The sequence below is a fragment of the Girardinichthys multiradiatus genome, unplaced genomic scaffold (genome assembly GCF_021462225.1).
Source record: "Girardinichthys multiradiatus isolate DD_20200921_A unplaced genomic scaffold, DD_fGirMul_XY1 scaffold_33, whole genome shotgun sequence".
NCBI classification, from domain to species: domain Eukaryota; kingdom Metazoa; phylum Chordata; class Actinopteri; order Cyprinodontiformes; family Goodeidae; genus Girardinichthys; species Girardinichthys multiradiatus.
This window is the reverse complement of record NW_025917686.1, coordinates 75,380-97,072: the sequence shown is the minus strand read 5'-3', so window position 1 is coordinate 97,072 and position 21,693 is coordinate 75,380. Positions and strand designations below refer to the sequence as shown.

The window sequence follows — 21,693 nt, the reverse complement described above, 5'->3', positions numbered from 1 at the left end:
GCCACACCTGAAAACAAAACAAACAAATGGCATATGGGGCTAAAACTATTAGTGGAGTTCAAGACAGAACCAGTAACCCCAGATGACTGGTTCAAAATATCTACAGGAATATCTAAAATAGATAACAACTGGCTTTTAATGGCAGAACAGGCTGCCCAGGCAGCAAAAACAGATTGTGTAGTATGCATGGGAGCCAGACCCCTGCTACAAGTGGTTCCCTCAACGTTGACAGAAAAATGCCTAGTAGAAGTAATGAACAGCACAAGACCCTCGACAAACTGTACTATGTGGGATAAGATTTATCCTTTGACTACCGCCGAAAAACAAAAACCGATGTTTTCAAATAAGGTTGCTCCAGGAAATTTTTCCTGTATAAACCGAACAGGTGTGGGATCAAACATAAGCAGACTCAATAAAGATCAATGTCACTCCATCATAGCAGTAGGTGTCAGCTTTAAACCTAAAGCACGCAGCGACATCTGGTGGTGGTGTGGAGACGATAAACTGTATGACAGGTTGCCATACAACACAACTGGATTGTGTGCATCAGTGTCATTAATATTTCCCGTGTCTGTTATTCCACTCTCAGTAGCAGATTTGTTGGGTACAGTAGCCAGCATATTTCCACACACCTGGAAAAATAGAGAAAAAAGATCAGGATGGAGTAAAGACGACCCTACTTATATAGATAGCATAGGAATACCAAGAGGAGTTCCTGATGAATATAAGTTAGCAGATCAAGTAGCAGCAGGTTTTGAATCCACCATATGCTGGTGGTGCACAATAAATAAAAATGTTGACAGAATAAATTACATCCATTACAATGTGCAACGACTAGGAAATAAAACTGAAGAAGGATTCTCAGCCATCCATGAACAATTGTCAGCTACCTCTTTAATGGCTTTCCAAAATAGAATTGCTGTCGATATGCTCTTAGCTGAAAAAGGTGGAGTATGTTCAATATTTGGGCATCAATGTTGTACATTTATTCCAAATAACACCGCAGCTGATGGGAGCCTCACCAAGGCCCTGGAGGGCCTTAGGTCACTTAACAGCAAAATGAAAGATCATTCTGGAGTTGACACCACAATGTGGGATGGGTTTGGAGAAATGTTTGGTAAATATAAACAATTAGTGTTGTCTATCCTTATGTCAATAGCAGTCTTTGCAGCTATTCTCACATTGTGTGGATGTTGTTGTATTCCGTGTATAAGAGCTTTGTGCACTCGCATAATAACCTCTGCTATTCAGCCAGTCAAAACAGAAATGTCAGAGATGTATGCCCTCCTGAGACCTGAGGAGACAGAAGGAGCCAGTGATGATGATGATGATGACCAGGAAGAAGAAGAGACTTCTCTGCATTTCCCTGATCTGTATCCTGACCCTAACGACAATTAGTTGTATACAGTAAACTTAAAGACCTCCTGCTACTTTTTTAATGACATGTACAGATAAAACACACCATGATGTCTTAACTGAAAATCTGAGAAGAAAAGGTTAATGATTGATGTATCAAGTGTTTAAAACATTTATAAAGAGGAGGAAAATGTTAGGGTTAATTAATGATTATATATGTTTTAACTTTAATAGAAGTGAAGCTTGCTGTTCAGAGTGATTATATCTTATATGTACAAGAGCTGCAAGATAGAGACAGGATGTTCTAGAACATTCTGTCGGTGCAGCTGTTTCTAATCATTATGAGTGTGCATCTCTCCCTTTTTTGTGCTTGGAACATTCTGTAACCAGGGCCTCTTCTCTTATCAATAAAAGGCAGACGGAGCAGGGGCTGTTTCAGAGTGTGGTGGAGGATTGTAACTGAGCAGCCTCTGAAACACTCTCACCTGCAGGTTAAAATGAACTAACTTCTCTGTGTCTTTCTTTGTGCAGAAATGTGAAAGTGTTTGGTGTTTAAACCTAACAGAAACCATGTCAGAGCTGAACAGAGCAGAACACACCTGTTGTTTTTGTCCACATTCTGTCTTTCTGTCCTGGATCAGACAGAGGACAGTCTGCTGTCTCTGATTGGACAAACTGGAGGACTTATTTGCTGTCTGGAGGACACAAACTCTGGATTCTGGTTCTGGAGTGATCCATAATCTCTGCACTGCTTCAAAGGTCAGTGTCTGATCTCTGTCTGATTCTACTGAGAATAAAACAGCAGATCAGTTAAAATAGTTTGGGTGAAATGATATCCACACCTTCATGGATCTTAATGTCTGAAGATGTTCTGTTCATGTTTCACTGTTTCTGGTTTGATTTTAAAGCTGTGGTTCTATTTCATCATGTTGGGCATGAGAGGCACTGGTCTAAAATCATTGTTTACCTGGGGTGTACTTTCTTAGGGACTGGAATAAGAGCATATATTTGGAAGAATGTCCTTTGAACAGAGGAGACAAATGTAGAGACGTTTTACCATAATGGAAATAATGCCTGAATTTATTGTTCTTGTGTTGATGATTGCTTCATTTCAGATGGTTTCCTCTCAGATGGTTTAGGAGGATCAAAGTCTCATTAATATCCAGTCTCCAAACAAAGACAGGATGTGAAGAATCTTATCTCCAACACAGAATCTGTCTTTTTTTTTAGAAAGAAACTTAAGAAAGTTTAAGGTGTCTCTCCTCTCACTGAGTCCTTCCTGCCTTCGTCTAGGACTTTCAGTGATCAGTGACTTGTTGAGGAGAACCAGTTTTAACTGTGAAGAGAGACTTGACTGAACATCTGCATGGTTTCTCTGTCAGTCTGAGATGTTTACTGCTTGGTAGCAGCTGACCTGTTGTCTCCGGTTTCATCCATAGTTCAGTTTCACTTCTAGAGCTTTAAATAGAAAAGTCTGGCCCTCAGTGACTTGTGTTTAATCTGTTACAAGCTGTTCTTAGCAAAGCAGAGAGGATCAAACATCTCTCCTCAGTTCTGACAGTAAAAGCACCATGACTTGTAGTGGAAAATGAAAAAATGATAAACTTGAGGATGTTTATAAGATCTTCTCTGAACTGTTGGTCTGATATAGAGATCCACTCTAAATCTAAACGACTCACTGATTTAGATGTTTTCAGCCCTTTGAGAACTGAGGTTCCTGAAGAAAGTGAAGCTTTGTGGTTCTGCTAAGATCTAAAACTGTTTGAGAACCAGAAATCTGCTTTCAAAACCAAATAGTCACTTAGAAGATTCCTGACAGTAGAACTGGAGACCCAGTAAGCAGAACTATACAGAACACCAAGCACAGGATGGACCGGGCTACCAAAACAAATCAGGATCTAAGATCTTTCAGAGGAGAAACAGAAACTATAGATCACACCATCAAACCAACACAGTAGAGACTTACAGTACAGAAGAAAACCACTAAATCAGCACAATGTCCTCAAAATGTTGGAGCTGTTAGATCTTTATACAATAAAGTTAGAGGAGGAAACCAAAAATATCAGGCTGACCTGCCAAAAAACATGACCCCATTAAAGCTGAGTATTCTTTGACAGATCTACTTTCAGGCTGCTAGCCTAAAAAACAGGTCATTGATTCCTTCAACTTGGCAGCGTCATTGAAATGTATGTATTTCTGTAGAAAAATAAAGTTATAACGTGGAGAAAGTACTTTTATGTTCCTTTACTGCCAAGAGAGAATGAGTCTTCTTCCCCTGCTTGGTCTTGCTGGGAGGAACACGATCCAAAGTTTCTAGAGTAGAAAATCATGGTGAGAAATATTGTTAGGCAGAAAAATCAAGAATGTGGAAAACTGATCAGTGTCATCCTGATACTTTTGGTATCCACCTGTAACTTTACTGTATAAGAACTGACAGCTCTAAAATTGAAGGAGTAGTTAATCATTTTAAGAAGTGTTTCTGATCTGAAAAATCAAGAATGTGGGACATTGTTGGTCCTTTTCTGGAAGGAGAATATAAATCCAGGCAGGCTCAGCATGATGGAGTCTGTTTCCCTTAAAGAAATTGTGGAAATTTGTTGGCTGACTTTGATTAAGATTAGGACAGAAAGACTTAAAAAGACAAAGACCACTAATCATAATCCAAGGATAGCTAAAATAAAATATGAAACCTGATGTTAGAAAAGATGGTGACAGGATACTTCCAGCCTGCATGACTCTGATCCAAAGACAAATGTCTAAATACCTTTAGAAAGATGAAAAAAAGCTGGTCAGTACTTATAAACTGCAGTGCTTTAAATCAGTAAAACGTTTAACATTTAGTATTGAAGTCTGAATAATTTTAAATATGTCCTTCTAATAAAATGAAAATATATATTTTTAAAACTTATACATTGTTATATTTTGTCTCGTTTCCTTAATATACTTCTTGACTGAATTAAAATCTCATTGAATCTAGAAATTCCAGATACAAATAAGTTTGGCTGTAACTTTATTCAGTGTTTATTTGATCACATTTGGGATCAATTTTATATGATCCATTAATATCTATCAATAAAAATACATGAACCAGCAGACAGCTGTGATGAACTCAGGAAGGTGGATGTTTGCTTTCAGCAGAGAGACAAGCGATGATCTAATAACTCAAAGCAAATAATATTTATGTGAGACATCTGGAAATGACCTCAGAGCCGTTTACTTGTTGAGAAATAGTTATATTGATTGATCAATAAATTTATATTAAGTGATCGATGAGTTTATATTGAATGATCAATGAGTTTAAACAGACGTGATTATCACGATACCACGTGATAATCAGTGTGAAACTTTCAGTTTTAACCACTAACTGAACGATAAAGTAACGACAATCTTCTTTTACTTCGTTAACAAAAGTAAAACATCTTTATTTCCACGTCTGGTTGGTTGGAAATGAGGCGGAGTTAACTGATGAATGCGCGCTCCCGACGCAGGGGATACACGTTCTGGATCTGTTCTGGTCCGGTCCGGTCCGGTCCGGTTCGCTTCAAAGCCCAGAGGAGCTCCAAGAATCATACAAAGATCGCGCAATAAAAGCCGGTGATAAATGCGGTAGAAAGTCCACAACAACTCATGTAAGTTAAACCAGTGAAACTGCTTCATGTTTCGTTTTATGGATCCAGATATTTTCATGTGTTTTGTTCCCCGAGTTCATTTGTTGGAACTTGGGGGGATTTTTTTCTTTTGCGTCCCCACGCAACATTTTTCTCCTCTTACGCAATACTTTGTGGGTCAGTTTCCAAACCAGACAACAGCAACAATGGAACAAACACTAAAACCCGTTTTTGAGATTTATTGAGTTTTATTTTGAAATCGGCCTTAAATAAAAGGATATTCAGTCAGACTTAAAGACAGTTTTAATCCACAAGCTGTCAGACTACTGAACTCTGGACAATAATAGTGAACTAAACCACATTTGTGAAACTTTATCAGCTTATCAGCTTTATATTGCACATCATCAGTGCTTTTGTTTTTATAGCGAGTTGAACGGTTCTTCTTATCCCAAGCATTTCACTGCATCGTTGACTGTGTGTTAACCTACATATGATAAATAAATCATATCAAAGCCATATCAGTGCTGTTTGTTTTGTGAGCAGTTTGTCATGTGTGCTGCTGTTCTAAAATGCACAACTTTCTCAAGGTGATGAACAACTTCTGCGACCATTTATGACTGAAACAACTAGAACTCTATCAATGTGAAAATCAATGTTTAGATGAAGGAATAAAGTGAAGCTGTCAGTGAAAGGTGTCACCTCCTTCTGCTCCTCTCACTGCTCCTCATCATCTCTAGCCAGGTTCTCTGCCTGTGAACTGAAAAGGAGCACACCCACTTTTCACATGAATCCCAACTAAACAGAACTTTATCAAAATAACTAAATATAAACACCAGTTTTCTAAGGAAGTTGGACTCACTGTTCTTGTTAGAAGTATGTTATCACAAAGAGGAAAACCTGAAATAATTTAGTTTTTTCTTTGTTTCCATTCTGACCTTTTTCTCAGCAGCTGAATCCAAAGTGAATTTCAGCTCCTCCCAATGAAAACCTGCTTCTTGGAGAACCTGGATGTTTAGGCCCAGTTCGTTTTCTCAGTGGAAACCTCCATCTGCAGTAAGTGATTCAAGATTCAAGAGATTTATGATTCTTTATTCTCATTATTTCACCATAATGACATTTTGTTGAGGCTCGGCTCCACAGACTCACATGAATTTCACAGACATAATTAAAAACACTTGCAGAATTTAACCAGAAATTAAACAACACTTTCAGAAAACACTTATAGAAAAAGTGAACATATGTGCATTGAATGTGGCATGTAGTATTTAGTATTTACATGAAGTGTAGCTTGTGCTGAAACAGTCTAAGATGGGCTGGTGGTTTGTTTCATTGTCAGCAGGGATGTTTAATGTCTGCCTGCAGGAGGACAATTACCTTCACTGCTTCATCAAAGAAACTATTTCTGAGTCTATTTGTTCTTGCTGTGATGTTCCTGAATCGTTTTCCTGAAGGAAGTGGGACAAACAGTACATTGCCTGGGTGGGTGTGGTCTATAGCAATGTTTCTGGCTCTTTTCTGGACTCGTGCTGCATAAATCGAGTCCAGATCCAGTAGACAACATCCCACAATCCCCTGTGCTGTCCTCGCCACTCGTGCTCAGCCCTTTCTCTCCTGTGCCATGCAGTTCCCATATCACACCATCACACTGAGGCACAGGATGCTTTCAGCTGTGGTCCTGTAAAGGTTTGTGAGCAGCTGAGTAGAGAGTCCAGTCCGTTTCAGCTTCCTGAGAAAGAAGAGCCGTTGTTGGACCTTCTTTACCAGGTGGGAGGTGTTCTCAATCCAGGAGAGGTCACAAGAAATATGAATGACCAGGAACTTTATGCTGTCCACACACTCCACCACCTCCCTTTGTATGTAGAGAGGAGCGTGTTCAGTCCTCCTGGACCTCCTGTAATCCACTATGACTTCCTTGGTTTTGCTGGAGCACCACTGAGTCAGACTGAGGACCTCCTGTCTAACATCACTGTTAGATATGAGACCCACCACAGTGGTGTCGTCTACAAACTTCACAACCATGTTTATGTTGTGAATCACTGTTGTACTTTAATGTGTTTTATCCCCCCAGACTGTATGGACCCTCCTTGACATAACCTTAAAATACTGGACATCACTGAGGTGTTAATTCTAGCTTTGTACATTATTTGATTTAACTGTATAAAAGTAAATCAGAAAGACAACAACTACTTATTTTTATTCACTGAACAATCGTTCTCCCACCTGGTGAGATTTATATCTCAGTGTTTGTGTTAATTTCTGTTCTAAAGTCCTCTGAAAGTGAACCAGTAATGATCAGTCTGATGGTGTGAAGATGATCCTCTGCTGCATCGTCTATCAGCTGAAATGTTTCCATGTGTTAAACTGAGTGACTGAAGGAACCGAAGCTTCTAGTTAAAGTCAATCAGTGAATGAAAATGTATCTTCATCATGTGTGTTCTTGGCTGCAGCTCCATGTGTGTGAGCTGATGTGAACTGAGCAGCATGGATCAGTGTGAGGACAGAGAGGACAGAGTCCCTCCCTCTAAAACCACTCTGTGTGGAGAACATGAGGACCAGAGCAAAGTTCAGAGGTCAGATCACCATCTCTAACTGTCCAGGACTCTTCTCCATGTCAGAGCTCAGCTCTCACATCACCAAACCATCTTTATTCACAGGAAACGATCAGAACCAGAACCTGGACCTGGACCCAGCTGTGTGTCCTTAAAGAGCAACAGGTCAAAGGATGATCCTTTTATTGATTTTAAATCAGCCCAACGTTCAGCTGCAAACAGGTGAGCTGTTTCTAAATGTTCAAACTAATTAGTTGAAACTAACTTCATTCCAACATATTAATGAGAAAACAACTCTTTCTCACACATGTCTGTGTTCACATGTGAAGCAGTGTGTGATGGATGCTAAATCATGGAAATAATCAAACCATTGTATTATTGTGATGATATGAAATGATCTTGTTAGATGATATTGGAGCTAAAATCAGTTGTTCTTCCATCCAGTTGAATCATTCTGTATCACCTTGTGTCACATTAGTTCATCAGAGTTGGTGCTTCTGCAGAGCTTAAGGTGACTGCACATGTAGGCAAGTCATGATGCTGATTCAAGGATTAGATGTCAACTAAATAATCCAAACTAAATCTGATGGAAAACATGATCTCTCACTGTTATCTGCAAACATCAGTGAAATCAACAGCTTCTAAAGTACATTTGTGTTCATTCAAAATGATCATCAGTCTTATTATCAGCAAACTGCTCCACAGTCTCCTTCAGCAGCCACTAAATGTCATCAACAATACAAGATCATCTACGTGCTGCTGTGATGAAGTCTGATGATGAGAACAAGATCAATGTTTTAGAGGACATTTAGTGTGGATTACTTGATTTATGAAAGGTCCTTGAATGCACCACCATGGCCTGTATGACCATAAAAAGCTTTCCAGAAGCTCAGAAATGATGAGCTGAGAATAAAGCTGCTGCTCTAAAGGGGTTCCATCATCAGTTTAAGACTAGAACAAGTAAAAGAAACGACAAGAAGATAAATGAACTTGTTTCTCCATCAGCAGTTCTGACTCTGATCCAAAGGAAGAAAGTTTGTCAGGATAGAAGATCAGAACACATCAAACACTGTTCTACAGAAAAACTTTCTGATTATTGTTCAGTTCCTGCTACCAAACCAAAACATCATCCCTTATTAATGATCATCAGAGCTAATTATTAATCCATCATTAATATACGGTTTACAGTGAAACCAGGAATATTTGGATCCTCTTCAAACAAGAGCCACTGTGAGACACTTTAGAGTTCTGAGCTTCAGGGTTTAACTTTAAATACATTATTAGACTAAGTTTGAATTCAGTGTTTTTCCTTCAGGATCCAACAGACCCTCAAACCAGAACCAGAACCAGAACCCAGCTTTGTGTCCTTAAAGAGTGATGATTCAAAGCATCTTGGTATTGATTTTAAATCAGATCAACCTTCAGCTGCAAAGAGGTGAGCTCTGTCTAAATGTTTTAACTGTATGAAACTGAACTGATTCAGTTTGAAATGTTTTGATTCCACATTTTTCTACATTTTTATTCCTATTTATGAAACTGTTTGTTTTTGCTGGAAGCTTTTCCACAAATTCAGTCTCCAGTGAGTTCAGGGTAAACATTGTTGGAGGTGTTTCTAAGTGTCTGTAGTTCACCTGTTGGTCCAGCAGGGGTCAGGCTGATTCCAGCTGAAGACATAATTAAGGTTCACCATTTTAAAGAAATAATCAATGACAAAATAAGTGTGTTCCCAGTTCAGACTCTAGTGGATTGTTTTGTTCCTGAATTTGTGCTTCTGATGTTTTTCTCCCTCAGTTTTAATTCATATGTTGAATCAGACAACTTTTAAAGAGAAGAACTAAAGGAGGGCAGATAATACAAGATAAATGACCAAATTAACAACCAACCCTTTTTATCTGATCATATTTAACTCGTAGGTTTAAGTGTGAGACTGTAAATAAATAGAAACGCACAAATGTTTAAGACAATTATTTTACTGCTGGTGAAGAAATGGAGCAAAAACAAAATAATTCACCTGTAAAAACACCTGAACTTTATTTACTAAAGTCCAGTTTTCTTTTAAATTAATTTATTTTTGCTTGAATCTAAAACCTCAAATTAAAACCGAGGTTTCTTTTATAGAAATGAATCATGTAATTGAAGGATTTTAAACACATTATAAGGACATTAGAAAAATCACTGAATGGCTGTTCCTGTTTTAATGTTTTATTACTATCTTCTCTTTATATTTGATATTTTCAGTTAAACTATTGTATGTATTGTTAAACCTATTATATCTATTTGAATTAGTATCATAATTATAATAATAATTAAAATACATAAATGTTTTCTGGTTCCTCCACAGAGTGGACCAGCAGAACTCAGAGGTTCCCAGTGGTCCGTCTGCCCAGCAGCATCAAACACAGCTGGACTCCATATTTATGGTCTGTACATGTACAACAACTACTTCTCCATCGGTTCTGTTCACAGTCATCTCCATGCTGCACTTTGTAGACCAGAGGACTGTCAGTCTGTCCAACATGGACCTGATGTTTGGCTCCATGATCTCAGTCTGATGTGTCCTTCATATATTGTTCTGTTCCAGCTGCTGGAGGACAACATTGTTACTTTTGTGAAGAACGAGCTGAAGAAGATCCATAAGGTTCTGAGTCCAGATGACCCAGAAGGCTTAGAGAGTCAGTGGGAGGATGAGGAGGTGTTAGAAGGTGAGGATGAAGAGAAGAGGAGGAGCAACAGAAAGGCTTTTGTGAAGATCACACTGAACTTCCTGAAGAAGATGAAGCAGGAGGAGCTGGCTGAACATCTGCAGAGCAGTAAGAGGATTTCTCTGCAGATTTAACATGCAGGACAAATGCTGAATTTATTACAGTCTCAAGAGAAGAAAAACAGATATTTAAATGCTCTATTTAGAGGAATTTGTCTCATTGCTAATAATATTTTGTCTTCCTTCAGGACTTTTTTCCTCAGTTTGTCAACATAAACTTAAATCTGGTCTGAAGAAGAGGTTCCAGTGTGTGTTTGAGGGGATCGCTAAAGCAGGAAGTCCAACCCTTCTGAACCAGATCTACACAGAGCTCTACATCACAGAGGGAGGGACTGGAGAGGTCAATGATGAACATGAGGTCAGACAGATTGAAACAGCATCCAGGAAACCACACAGACCAGAAACAACCATCAGACAAGAAGACATCTTTAAAGTCCCACCTGGAAGAGATCAACCAATCAGAACAGTGATGACAAAGGGAGTGGCTGGCATTGGGAAAACAGTCTTAACCCAGAAGTTCACTCTGGACTGGGCTGAAGACAAAGCCCACCAGAACATCCAGTTCATATTTCCATTCACCTTCAGAGAGCTGAATGTTCTGAAAGAGATAAAGTTCAGCTTGGTGGACCTTGTTCATCACTTCTTTACTGAAACCAAAGAAATCTGCAGCTTTGAACACTTCCAGGTTCTGTTCATCTTTGATGGTCTGGATGAGAGTCGACTTCCTCTGGACTTCCACAACAAGGAGATCCTGACTGATGTTACAGAGTCCACCTCAGTGGATGTTCTGCTGACAAACCTCATCAGTGGGAAACTGCTTCCCTCTGCTCTCCTCTGGATAACCACACGACCTGCAGCAGCCAATCAGATCCCTCCCGAGTGTGTTGGCATGGTGACAGAGGTCAGAGGGTTCACTGACCCACAGAAGGAGGAGTACTTCAGGAATAGGTTCAGAGATAAGAAGCAGGCCAGCAGGATCATCTCCCACATGAAGACATCAAGAAGCCTCCACATCATGTGTCACATCCCAGTCTTCTGCTGGATCACTGCCACGGTTCTGGAGGACGTGTTGGAGACCAGAGAGGGAGGAGAGCTGCCCAACACCCTGACTGAGATGTTCATCCACTTCCTGGTGGTTCAGACCAAAGTGAAGAAGGTCAAGTATGATGGAGGATCTGAGACGGATCCACACTGGAGTCCAGAGAGCAGGAAGATGATTGAGTCTCTGGGAAAACTGGCTTTTGATCAGCTGCAGAAAGGAAACCTGATCTTCTATGAATCAGACCTGACAGAGTGTGGCATCGATATCAGAGCAGCCTCAGTGTACTCAGGAGTGTTCACACAGGTCTTTAGAGAGGAGAGAGGGCTGTACCAGAACAAGGTGTTCTGCTTCGTCCATCTGAGTGTTCAGGAGTTTCTGGCTGCTCTTCATGTCCATCTGACCTTCATCAACTCTGGTGTCAATCTGATGGATGAAGAACAAACCATTTCTAAGTGGTCTAAATTATTCAACAAACCAAATCTAACAAGTCTCCATCAGAGAGCTGTGGACGAGGCCTTACAGAGTCCAAATGGACACCTGGACTTGTTCCTCCGCTTCCTCCTGGGTCTTTCAGTGGATACCAATCAGACTCTCCTACAAGGTCTGCTGACAAAGACAGGAAGTAGCTCACAGACCAATGAGGGAACAGTTCATTATATCAAGAAGAAGTTCAAACAGAACCTGTCTGCAGAGAAAAGCATCAACCTGTTCCACTGTCTGAATGAACTGAATGATCGTTCTCTGGTCCAGGAGATCCAACAGTCTCTGAGTTCAGGAAGTCTCTCCACAGATAAACTGTCTCCTGCTCAGTGGTCAGCTCTGGTCTTCATCTTACTGTCATCAGGAGAAGATCTGGATGTGTTTGACCTGGAGAAATACTCTGCTTCAGAGGAGGCTCTTCTCAGGCTGCTGCCAGTGGTCAAAGCTTCAAACAAAGTTCTGTAAGTTCTGACAGAATTTGGGTTTTGATACCAGGAGCTAAAACCAGGAAAGAGTGACTATTATCCTGGATGTTCTGCTCAACGGCTAAGGATTTATTAGAAAGTATAAAAGTTAATGTTTGACTGTCTGTTCTCTTAAAATGTGTTTAATTAAAATAAACACTTGTCAAGTTGTTTTAGAGGTTTGTCCCTCCTTGAACCATCACCTTAACGTGGTGGAGGGGTTTGAGTGCTCAAATGATCCTAGAGGCTATGTTGTCTGGGGCCTAAATGCCCCTGGTAGGGTCTCCCATGGCAAACAGGCTCTAGGTGATGGGTCAGACAAAGAGTGGTTCAAGAATCCCTCATGAAGAAAAAAATATCGAGGCACGTGACGTTGCCCGGTACGGCGGAGCCGGGGTCCCACCCTGGAGCCAGGCCTGGGGTCGGGACTCGTCGGAGAGTGCCTGGTGGCCGGGTTGCTCCTCGCGGGATCCGGCCGGGCCAAGCCCGAATGAGAGACGCGAGGCCATCTCCCAGTGGGCCCACCACCTGCAGGGGGAACCGTGAGGGACCGGTGCAAAGAGGATTGGGTGGCGGACGAAGGTGGAGACCTCAGCGGCCCGATCCCCGGATGCTTAGGCTGGCTCTAGGGACGTGGAATGTCACCTCGCTGGGGGGGGGAAGGAGCCTGAGCTTGTGCGGGAGGTCGAGAGATATTGACTAGAAATAGTCGGGCTTGCCTCCACGCACAGCGTGGGCTCTGGAACCCATCTCCTTGAGAGGGGTTGGACTCTGTTCTACTCTGGAGTGGCCCACGGGGAGAGGCGGCAGGCTGGTGTGGGTTTGCTTGTTGCCCCCCAGCTCAGCTGTCTCGTGTTGGGGTTTACCCCAGTGGATGAGAGGGTCGTATCCCTGCGCCTTCGGGTTGGGGAGAGGTCTCTGACTATCATTTCAGCCTACGGGCCGAGTGGCAGTGCGGAGTACCCGGCCTTCTTGGCGTCTCTGTCGGGGGTGCTGGATAGTGCCCCTCCCGGGGACTCCATTATTCTGCTGGGGGACTTCAACGCCCACGTGGGGAACGACAGTGACACCTGGAGAGGCGTGATCGGGAGGAATGGCCTCCCCGATCTGAATCCGAGTGGTGTTTTGTTATTGGACTTCTGTGCTAGTCACGGTTTTTCCATAACGAACACCATGTTCAAACATAAGGGTGTCCATCAGTGGACTTGGCACCAGGACACCCTAGGCAGGAGGTCGATGATCGACTTTGTTGTCGTATCATCAGATCTTCGGCCGCATGTTTTGGACACTCGGGGGAAGAGAGGGGCTGAGCTGTCCACTGATCATCACCTGGTGGTGAGTTAGATCCGCTGGAGGAGGAGAAAGCCAGTCAGACTTGGCAGGCCCAAGCGCATAGTGAGGGTCTGCTGGGAACGTCTGGGGGAGCCCTCGGCCAGGGATGTATTCAACTCCCACCTCCGGGAGAGCTTCGACCAGATCCCGGGGGATGTTGGAGACATAGAGTCCGAGTGGACCATGTTCTCCGCATCTATTGTCGATCCTGCTGCCCGTAGCTGTGGCCGTAAGGTCTGCGGTGCCTGTCGCGGCGGCAATCCCAGAACCCGGTGGTGGACACCGGCAGTAAGGGATGCTGTTAAGCTGAAGAAGGAGTCCTATCGGCTGTGGTTGGCTTGTGGGACTCCTGAGGCGTCTGACGGGTACCGTGAGGCCAAGCGTGCTGCGGCCCGGGCTGTGGCAGAGGCAAAAACACGGGCCTGGGAGGAGTTCGGTGAGGCCATGGAGAAGGACTACCGGTTGGCCTCGAAGCAATTCTGGCAAACCGTCCGTCGCCTCAGGAGGGGGAAGCAGTGCTTCGCCAACACTGTTTATAGTGGGGGCGGGAGACTGCTGACCTCGACTGAGGACATTATCGGGCGGTGGAAGGAGTACTTCGAGGATCTCCTCAATCCTGCCATCACGCATTCCGTGGTGGAAACAGAGGCTGGGGAATCGGGGTCGGACTCTTTCATCACCTAGGCTGAAGTCACCGAGGTGGTTAAAAAGCTCCGCGGTGGCAAGGCTTCGGGGGTGGATGAGATCCGCCCTGAGCACCTCAAGTCTCTGGATGTTGTAGGGCTGTCATGGTTGACACGTCTCTTCAACATTGCGTGGCGGTCGGGGACAGTGCCTCTGGACTGGCAGACTGGGGTGGTGGACCCCCTTCATAAGAAGGGGGACCACCACCCCTTCATAAGAAGGGGGACCGGAGGGTGTGTTCCAACTACAGGGGGATCACACTCCTCAGCCTCCCTGGTAAGGCCTACGCCAGGGTATTGGAGAGGAGAGTCCGACCGATAGTCGAACCTCGGCTTCAGGAGGAGCAGTGTGGTTTTCGTCCCAGCCGTGGAACACTGGACCAGCTCTATACCCTGGACCAGCTCTATACCCTCTACAGGGTGCTCGAGGGTTCATGGGAGTTTGCCCAACCGGTTCACATGTGTTTTGTGGACCTAGAGAAAGCATTCGACTGTGTCCCTCGTGATGCCCTGTGGGGGGTGCTCCAGGAGTATGGAATCGGGGGCCCTTTATTAGGGGCCATCCGGTCCCTGTACGAGCGGAGCAGGAGTTTGGTCCGCATTGCCGGTCCTAAGTTGGACCTGTTCCCGGTGCATGTTGGACTCCGGCAGGGCTGCCCTTTGTCACCGGTCCTGTTCATAACTTTTATGGACAGGATTTCTAGACGCAGTCAGGGGCCGGAGGGGGTCGGGTTTGGGGACCAGTGGATTTCGTCTCTTCTTTTTGCAGATGACGTGGTCCTGCTGGCCCCCTCTAGCCAAGACCTACAGCATGCGCTGTGGCGGTTCGCAGCTGAGTCTGAAGCGGCTGGGATGAGGATCAGCTCCTCCAAGTCCGAGGCCATGGTACTCAACCGGAAAAGGGTGGCTTGTCCTCTTCAGGTTGGAGGGGAGTTCCTGCCTCGAGTGGAGGAGTTTAAGTATCTCGGGGTCTTGTTCACGAGTGAGGGAAGAATGGAGCGGGAGATCGACAGACGGATCGGTGCGGCTGCCACAGTAATGGGGGCGCTGTGCCGGTTCGTTGTGGTGAAGAGAGAGCTGAGCCGAAAAGCAAAGCTCTCAATTTACTGGTTGGTGTACGTTCCTAAACTCACTTATGGCCATGAACTTTGGGACATGACCGAAAGAACGAGATCCCGGATACAAGCGGCTGAAATAAGCTTCCTCCGTAGGGTGGCCGGGCTCTCCCTTAGAGATAGGGTGAGGAGCTCGGCCATCCGGGAGGGGCTCGGAGTAGAGCCGCTGCTCCTCCACATCGAGAGGAGCCAGTTGAGGTGGCTCGGGCATCTATACCGGATGCCTCCTGGACGCCTTCCTTGGGAGGTGTTCCAGGCACGTCCCACCGGGAGGAGGCCCAGGGGACGGCCCAGGACACGCTGGAGGGACTATGTTTCTCGGCTGGCCTGGGAACGCCTTGGGCTCCCCCTGGAGGAACTGGAGGAGGTGTCTGGAGAGAGGGACGTCTGGGCGTCTCTGTTGAGTCTGCTGCCCCCGCGACCCGGTCCCGGATAAAGCGGAAGACGACGACGACGACAACGAAGTTGTTTTAGAAACTATTTAACATTTTTATCCCACATGACCCGACTGACACTTAGAATCTGGTACCAAAATGGTTCCTCTCATAACAGTGGAATAAAAGTGGTTAAATGTATTTATTTATTTTTAACTTTTAAAATAAATTATGTCTAACTTTTTTAGACCCCAACACTGTTTTAAAGACTTTTTCTGTTTTGTCATAAGAACCTCTGATTTATTTCAAAGAGAAAAACATGAAATATTCAATATCTTCCAGTGTTTCATATATATTAGCCTTTAAACTGAGATTACAAACTTAAAATGAAAAAATAAATGGTCCAGTTTGGGTCCAAATGTCCCTCAGGGGTTAAACAGGCTGACATTATCATAGAACTGCTGGGGTTAAAGGTCACAGCACAACTTCCTGCTCCAGAGGCAACATGTTTCCTGAAAATAGTGACTAGAATTTAAAATAACAGAATATTGCTGCTTGGTTCTGATAATTAATATGCAGATTTTTGGTTACTGTTCTGTTCTCTTAATGTTCTACCCTTTAGTAATAACTTTCCTTCTATTTCCATTATGATTTTTATTTTACTGCTCATCCCACAGTGTTTGAAGGAGGAGTAAAAATGCATCAGAACATGTGGTCCAATCTGGAATAGTGTTATGTGGAAACATCATTTAGTTTTCCACTATTTGCAAACAGCTGCAGGATATTTTCACTAAAACAACAACAGGTCTTGTTTACAGCTCAATCTGTACAGATTAAAACATCATTCAAAGTTTAAGTGAGTCACAGAACATATAAATTTGTCTAAATCACATTTTGTTCAGTTTCAGGGTTCTGACATGCATTGCATTGCTTTAGAGTTTCTGAGTTCTTATTTCATGAAGCAGTTTCATCTGTCTTGTTTAATACTATAAGATGTTTTTATTTAGTTTTATTCCATCAGAATTGTTCTTATTCATTTTGATCTCTGTCTCTTCAGATTGAAGAACTGTAACCTCTCAGAGAGAAGCTGTGAAGTTCTGGCCTCAGTTCTCAGCTCCCAGTCCTCTAATCTGAGAGAGATGGACCTGAGTAACAACAAGCTGCAGGATTCTGGAGTGGAGCTGCTGTCTTCTGGACTGAGGAGTCCAAACTACAAAATGGAAACTCTCAGGTCTGAACAGTTTCGTTGTCAGAAGAGCTAACCCCTCCCTCCTACTTCCCTATGTCTAAGGGGATTGCTCAATCCAGCTCTCCATCCAACGGGTCCGGACTTCCCTAAACCTGAAAGATCTTACTAAGCATGTTTACTGAAAGTTCTGTTTAAGCTGGGATCTGGAAATGACTTGCCTATTGTCTGACAGCCTGCATCCAGAAGTCTCGCCCTTCTTCAACCGGAGGTCTGGACAACTGAGTAGCCTATCGCAGTCATCCACACTTTCAACAGTCACTTTTGTTCACGGCTGCTCATTCCCTATTTTTACAGCTGGCTCTTGGTATATAGGTTGGGTTGATTTTAGTGGCTCAGCACGAGCCCCAAGGGCACTGTTTTAACAAACTTGGCTAAGGCAACCTATAAAAACCTCCTAAACTATCTTAGAACCAGGCAACAAGACTTTTTACCACCAATGAAAAACAAAAAAATACGGTGACTCAAATAATTGAATGTCCACAATTTAACTAGAATTTTATATGCTTTCTTTAATTAGTAACGCTTTTGCAGGGGTCAGTAACAACTTAAATTTGGCAACACAAAATAATTTCAATAATAAAAATGAATCAATCAACTCAACCTGTCTTTCCCTGATGCTGAAACTAGTGAGTTTGGAGAGACTTTGAAGACGGAGGCTCATCCATGCACCTGATGGAGAAAAATTCTTCTGGTAACAACGAGTGGTTTCTTGAAGGGAATATGACTTAATCTTCAGTTTTCTTCCTTTAAGTGTCAGGCACTGATGCTCCAGACATTGATGGTTAAACAGGATCTTTGTTGTTATTTGTCTCAGAAGACAGTAGTTTCCAGAGGCTGAAGAGTTGAAGGAAACCTGGAGACATAAATGAGGTTGATTCAGGACTTCCAGAAGCCTGAAACTTAGAGCAATCAGCTGTTCACCGATCAAGTTCACTTCTGTTGTCTGGATAAAAAGGCTTTAGATGAAATCAGATTCTTAATTTTGAGGCACAGTCCTTTCTGGGCCCACGGGTTGATCCTCTTCTTTAATGCAGTCGATCAGTGGGGCTGTGTCTTTGTTCCTTTTCCATCTGAGCTTCTTTTCTCCGTCCGATCTTGTTCGCTGGTCTTCTGCGAGGAAACAACCCCAGTTCCCTCCTTCAGCATTGCTTTTATAGTGCTTGATGCTTTCACCAGTCAGCCCCTTGTTAGGCTTCTCAGTTATTGCGCAACCTATTCAGCTCAGCTTCTTGATTATTGCTCAATACTTTAGTCATGGTCATTGTGACCTATTGATGCTGTTTTTCGGCCTTGGAGATGCCGGTAATAGCTCTGGCTGTAGTCGCATCCTCCCTTCCTCCCGTTAGCCTTCAAAAGGTTCACTGTCAGCATGCAGCTGGCTCTCGTCACTCCTAGTCATCCTACAGTTCTTTCCCTAATCTGCTCAGTTTTAAACTTTACACAGTATTACACATTCCATTCTTCAGCTTTCTGCATTTACTTTAAAACACAGTTACAAAACCATCACTTCATTCTTTTTATTCACGCTTTACAAATGATTAATGTTATATTTCTTTCATAAATAGCTGATTGAGAATGTCAAACCTTAATGTTTTTCCTCTAATTCTCAGTTCTTAACCACATTTCAATCATACATCTTTTAACTTGTTAATCAAAGATTACTAATTCACATTTAACACATGTGAAAAAATTTAAAATTATCATACATCACTTCTTTGGATATACTTGTTTATATTTTTGCAACAGATAACATGTGGCAGATAATATGTGGCTCCACACAGGCCTCTCCAGTCTCTCATCTCCAGAATATGAGAACAAGCTTGTTTCACTCTCCACTGCTTCAACCGTCTATTTTAATAATTATTGTATGGATTACACATAAGGATATAAGGATATTTATTGTAACTTTTATGGAGTTAACTGTGAGCAGATACTAAATTTTGCATGGATTACATGGAAAGATCTCACCTTATTTTGACAACAGCATTAATGACTTAATTACTGTGAACATCATTTAGTTTCTGATTCCAACAAAATTTTTTTTTCTACCTGAAAACATGCAGAATGTTTGTGTAGAACTAAGAGCTCAATGCAATGTTCTGTAGGGTAACTTTAAAAAGTGGTCCAAAGATTCATCAAGGGTTAAACAGGCTGACATTATCATAGAACTGCTGGGGTTAAAGGTCACAGCACAACTTCCTGCTCCAGAGGCAACATGTTTCCTGAAAATAGTGACTAGAATTTAAAATAACAGAATATTGCTGCTTGGTTCTAATAATTAATATGCAGATTTCTGGTTACTGTTCTGTTCTCTTAATGTTCTTCCCTTTAGTAATAACTTTCCTTCTATTTCCATTATGATTTTTATTTTACTGCTCATCCCACAGTGTTTGAAGGAGGAGTAAATATGCATCAGAACATGTGGTCCAATCTGGAATAGTGTTATGTGGAAACATCATTTAGTTTTCCACTATTTGCAAACAGCTGCAGGATATTTTCACTAAAACAACAACAGGTCGTGTTTGCAGCTCAATCTGTAGAGATTAAAACATCATTCAAAGTTTAAGCGGGTCACAGAACATAGAAATTTGTCTAAATCACAATTTGTTCTGTTTCAGGGTTCTGACATGCATTGCATTGCTTTAGAGTTTCTGAGTTCTTATTTCATGAAGCAGTTTCATCTGTCTTGTTTAATACTATAAGATGTTTTTATTTAGTTTTATTCCATCAGAATTGTTCTTATTCATTTTGATCTCTGTCTCTTCAGATTGAAGAACTGTAACCTCTCAGAGAGAAGCTGTGAAGTTCTGGCCTCAGTTCTCAGCTCCCAGTCCTCTAATCTGAGAGAGATGGACCTGAGTAACAACAAGCTGCAGGATTCTGGAGTGGAGCTGCTGTCTTCTGGACTGAAGAGTCCAAACTTCAAACTGAAAACTCTCAGGTCAGAATATTATTAATGCCTTCATCAGTCTGAACATTAGTTTGATACATGTGTGCCTTATGAATAGACCCTTGTTTTGTACCCAAATACATCCAGAATGTTTATATGTGGAACTAATTTTCCTTTTCCACTAGCTCGATTTGGCCCGACTCGGCTCCACTCGGCTTGCTTCGTGAGCATTTCCATTACTGTTATTTCAGTGCCGGTACTTACTCTTTCGGTACCTCCTTCTTAGCAGGGCTATGGGAGGCCGAGCCGGTAATGTACGTGACGTTAACAAACGTCTGTTCTCTGATTCGCCGTGGGCGTGGCCAGGTGAAAGAGTCGACTAGTGTAAAAAAAAACAACCGCCATATTCAAACGTGCATTCAAGCAAGTGAGAGAAACATATGATGGAGTCTGCACAGTTATCTGGAAAAGTCACCCTTTGGAGCAACGATGAGGTGTAAGCTTTTCTGGCGATCAAAGGATTTCGGTTTATATCTTCTTGGAATTGAAGAAGAACCCCAATCAAGCTCACAAACACGACACATGATGCTTTAAAGCATCATGCTTTAATAAACTAGAAGATTATGTCAGTTTACCATCTTTCATCAGCAATGAGGTTCATAGCTGCTATGCAATTAACTGAACTCCTCACCTCAAACAACTTCAAGCTTGAATGTAAACAAGAAAGAAGGTGGCAGAAATTCAACAAGTAAAAGTGGTCAACAATGTCAGTTATGCAGAAGTTTTAAAAAAAGTGCAGGGACAGAGAGTAAGAGTAGAAACAGTCAGAGTTCAACAAGACTTAACTCCAAATCACATGTAAATGGAACAAACAAACAGAGAAGTAACTGTAGAAAAGATCATGCTGTTCATAGCATATCTGATCAACTGTAGGGACCAATCAAAACACAATCAGAAAAAATAAGATTATAATGAAAGGAGCAGAGAAGTTTTTTTTTGGGATAAAGCATTTAACATGGGAGAACATTATCAAAATACTAGGGGGAGATGGGAAACCTGGAACAATGGGGGACAGGGAGGTATGATCATTTTACAATGAAACGCTAGACGTTTAATAGTAAACGGTCACGAGTTTAAAGGATTCATTAAAAATAGCATCAACAAACCAGACATAATTTGCATTCAGCAAACATGGCTTCAATCTAATCTAGAATTTGTAGTTAGAGGATATGTTACTATAAGAAGAGATCAAGATGAGGGTAGGGGAGGAGGCTGTATTATATTTATAAAAGAAGGAATTAATTATAGGGTTTTAACAAAAGGATTAGACTTGGAGTTTGTAATTATCGAAATATGGAGGAGAAATAAAAACATAAAACTTATACAATTTTATAAACCAGGAAAAACAATGTCAGTAGAATCAATGGACATTATTGTACTTTTAGAAGGGAAAGTAATTTGTTGCGGTGATACGAAAACCAGGCAATTATCGACCAATTGTTTTAACTTCTGACATATGCAAAATTATGGAAAAAATAATAAATAAAAGTTTAATATAGTATATAGAAAAGAAAGGATATCTATCAAATTATCAGAGTGGTTTTAGAAAAGGAAGAAATAGCATATGATATGATGTGGAGAGAGGATTTACCTATAAAACTGAAATAAATAAGAATCAGTGGTCGAATGTTTAAGTGGATAAAACATGTTCTATCAGAAAGACAAATACAGGTAAAAATACAACAAAATGTTTCCAATACATTTTTCATAGAAAGTGGGAAGCCACAAGG

The 21,693-nt window shown here is 42.0% G+C and overlaps 1 protein-coding gene across 2 annotated transcripts in view; it reads left to right on the top strand.

The window, feature by feature from the left end:
* The first annotated feature begins 2,077 nt into the window (after window positions 1-2,077).
* The window catches only part of LOC124865172 (NLR family CARD domain-containing protein 3-like), a 36,296-nt gene continuing 16,680 nt past the window's right edge, over window positions 2,078-21,693 (top strand). The window contains exons 1-10 of one of the 2 annotated variants that reach the window (XM_047360136.1): window positions 2,091-2,115; window positions 5,914-6,017; window positions 7,412-7,534; window positions 7,619-7,735; window positions 8,829-8,948; window positions 9,855-9,933; window positions 10,095-10,323; window positions 10,463-12,257; window positions 16,822-16,995; window positions 19,781-19,954. In XM_047360136.1, coding sequence (XP_047216092.1) covers window positions 7,446-7,534; window positions 7,619-7,735; window positions 8,829-8,948; window positions 9,855-9,933; window positions 10,095-10,323; window positions 10,463-12,257; window positions 16,822-16,995; window positions 19,781-19,954 — 2,777 coding nt within the window. In that variant the 5' untranslated portion in view covers window positions 2,091-2,115; window positions 5,914-6,017; window positions 7,412-7,445. Of the gene's footprint in view, window positions 2,116-5,913; window positions 6,018-7,411; window positions 7,535-7,618; window positions 7,736-8,828; window positions 8,949-9,854; window positions 9,934-10,094; window positions 10,324-10,462; window positions 12,258-16,821; window positions 16,996-19,780; window positions 19,955-21,693 lie in introns of both variants that reach the window. The other variant, XM_047360137.1, reaches the window with a different exon arrangement.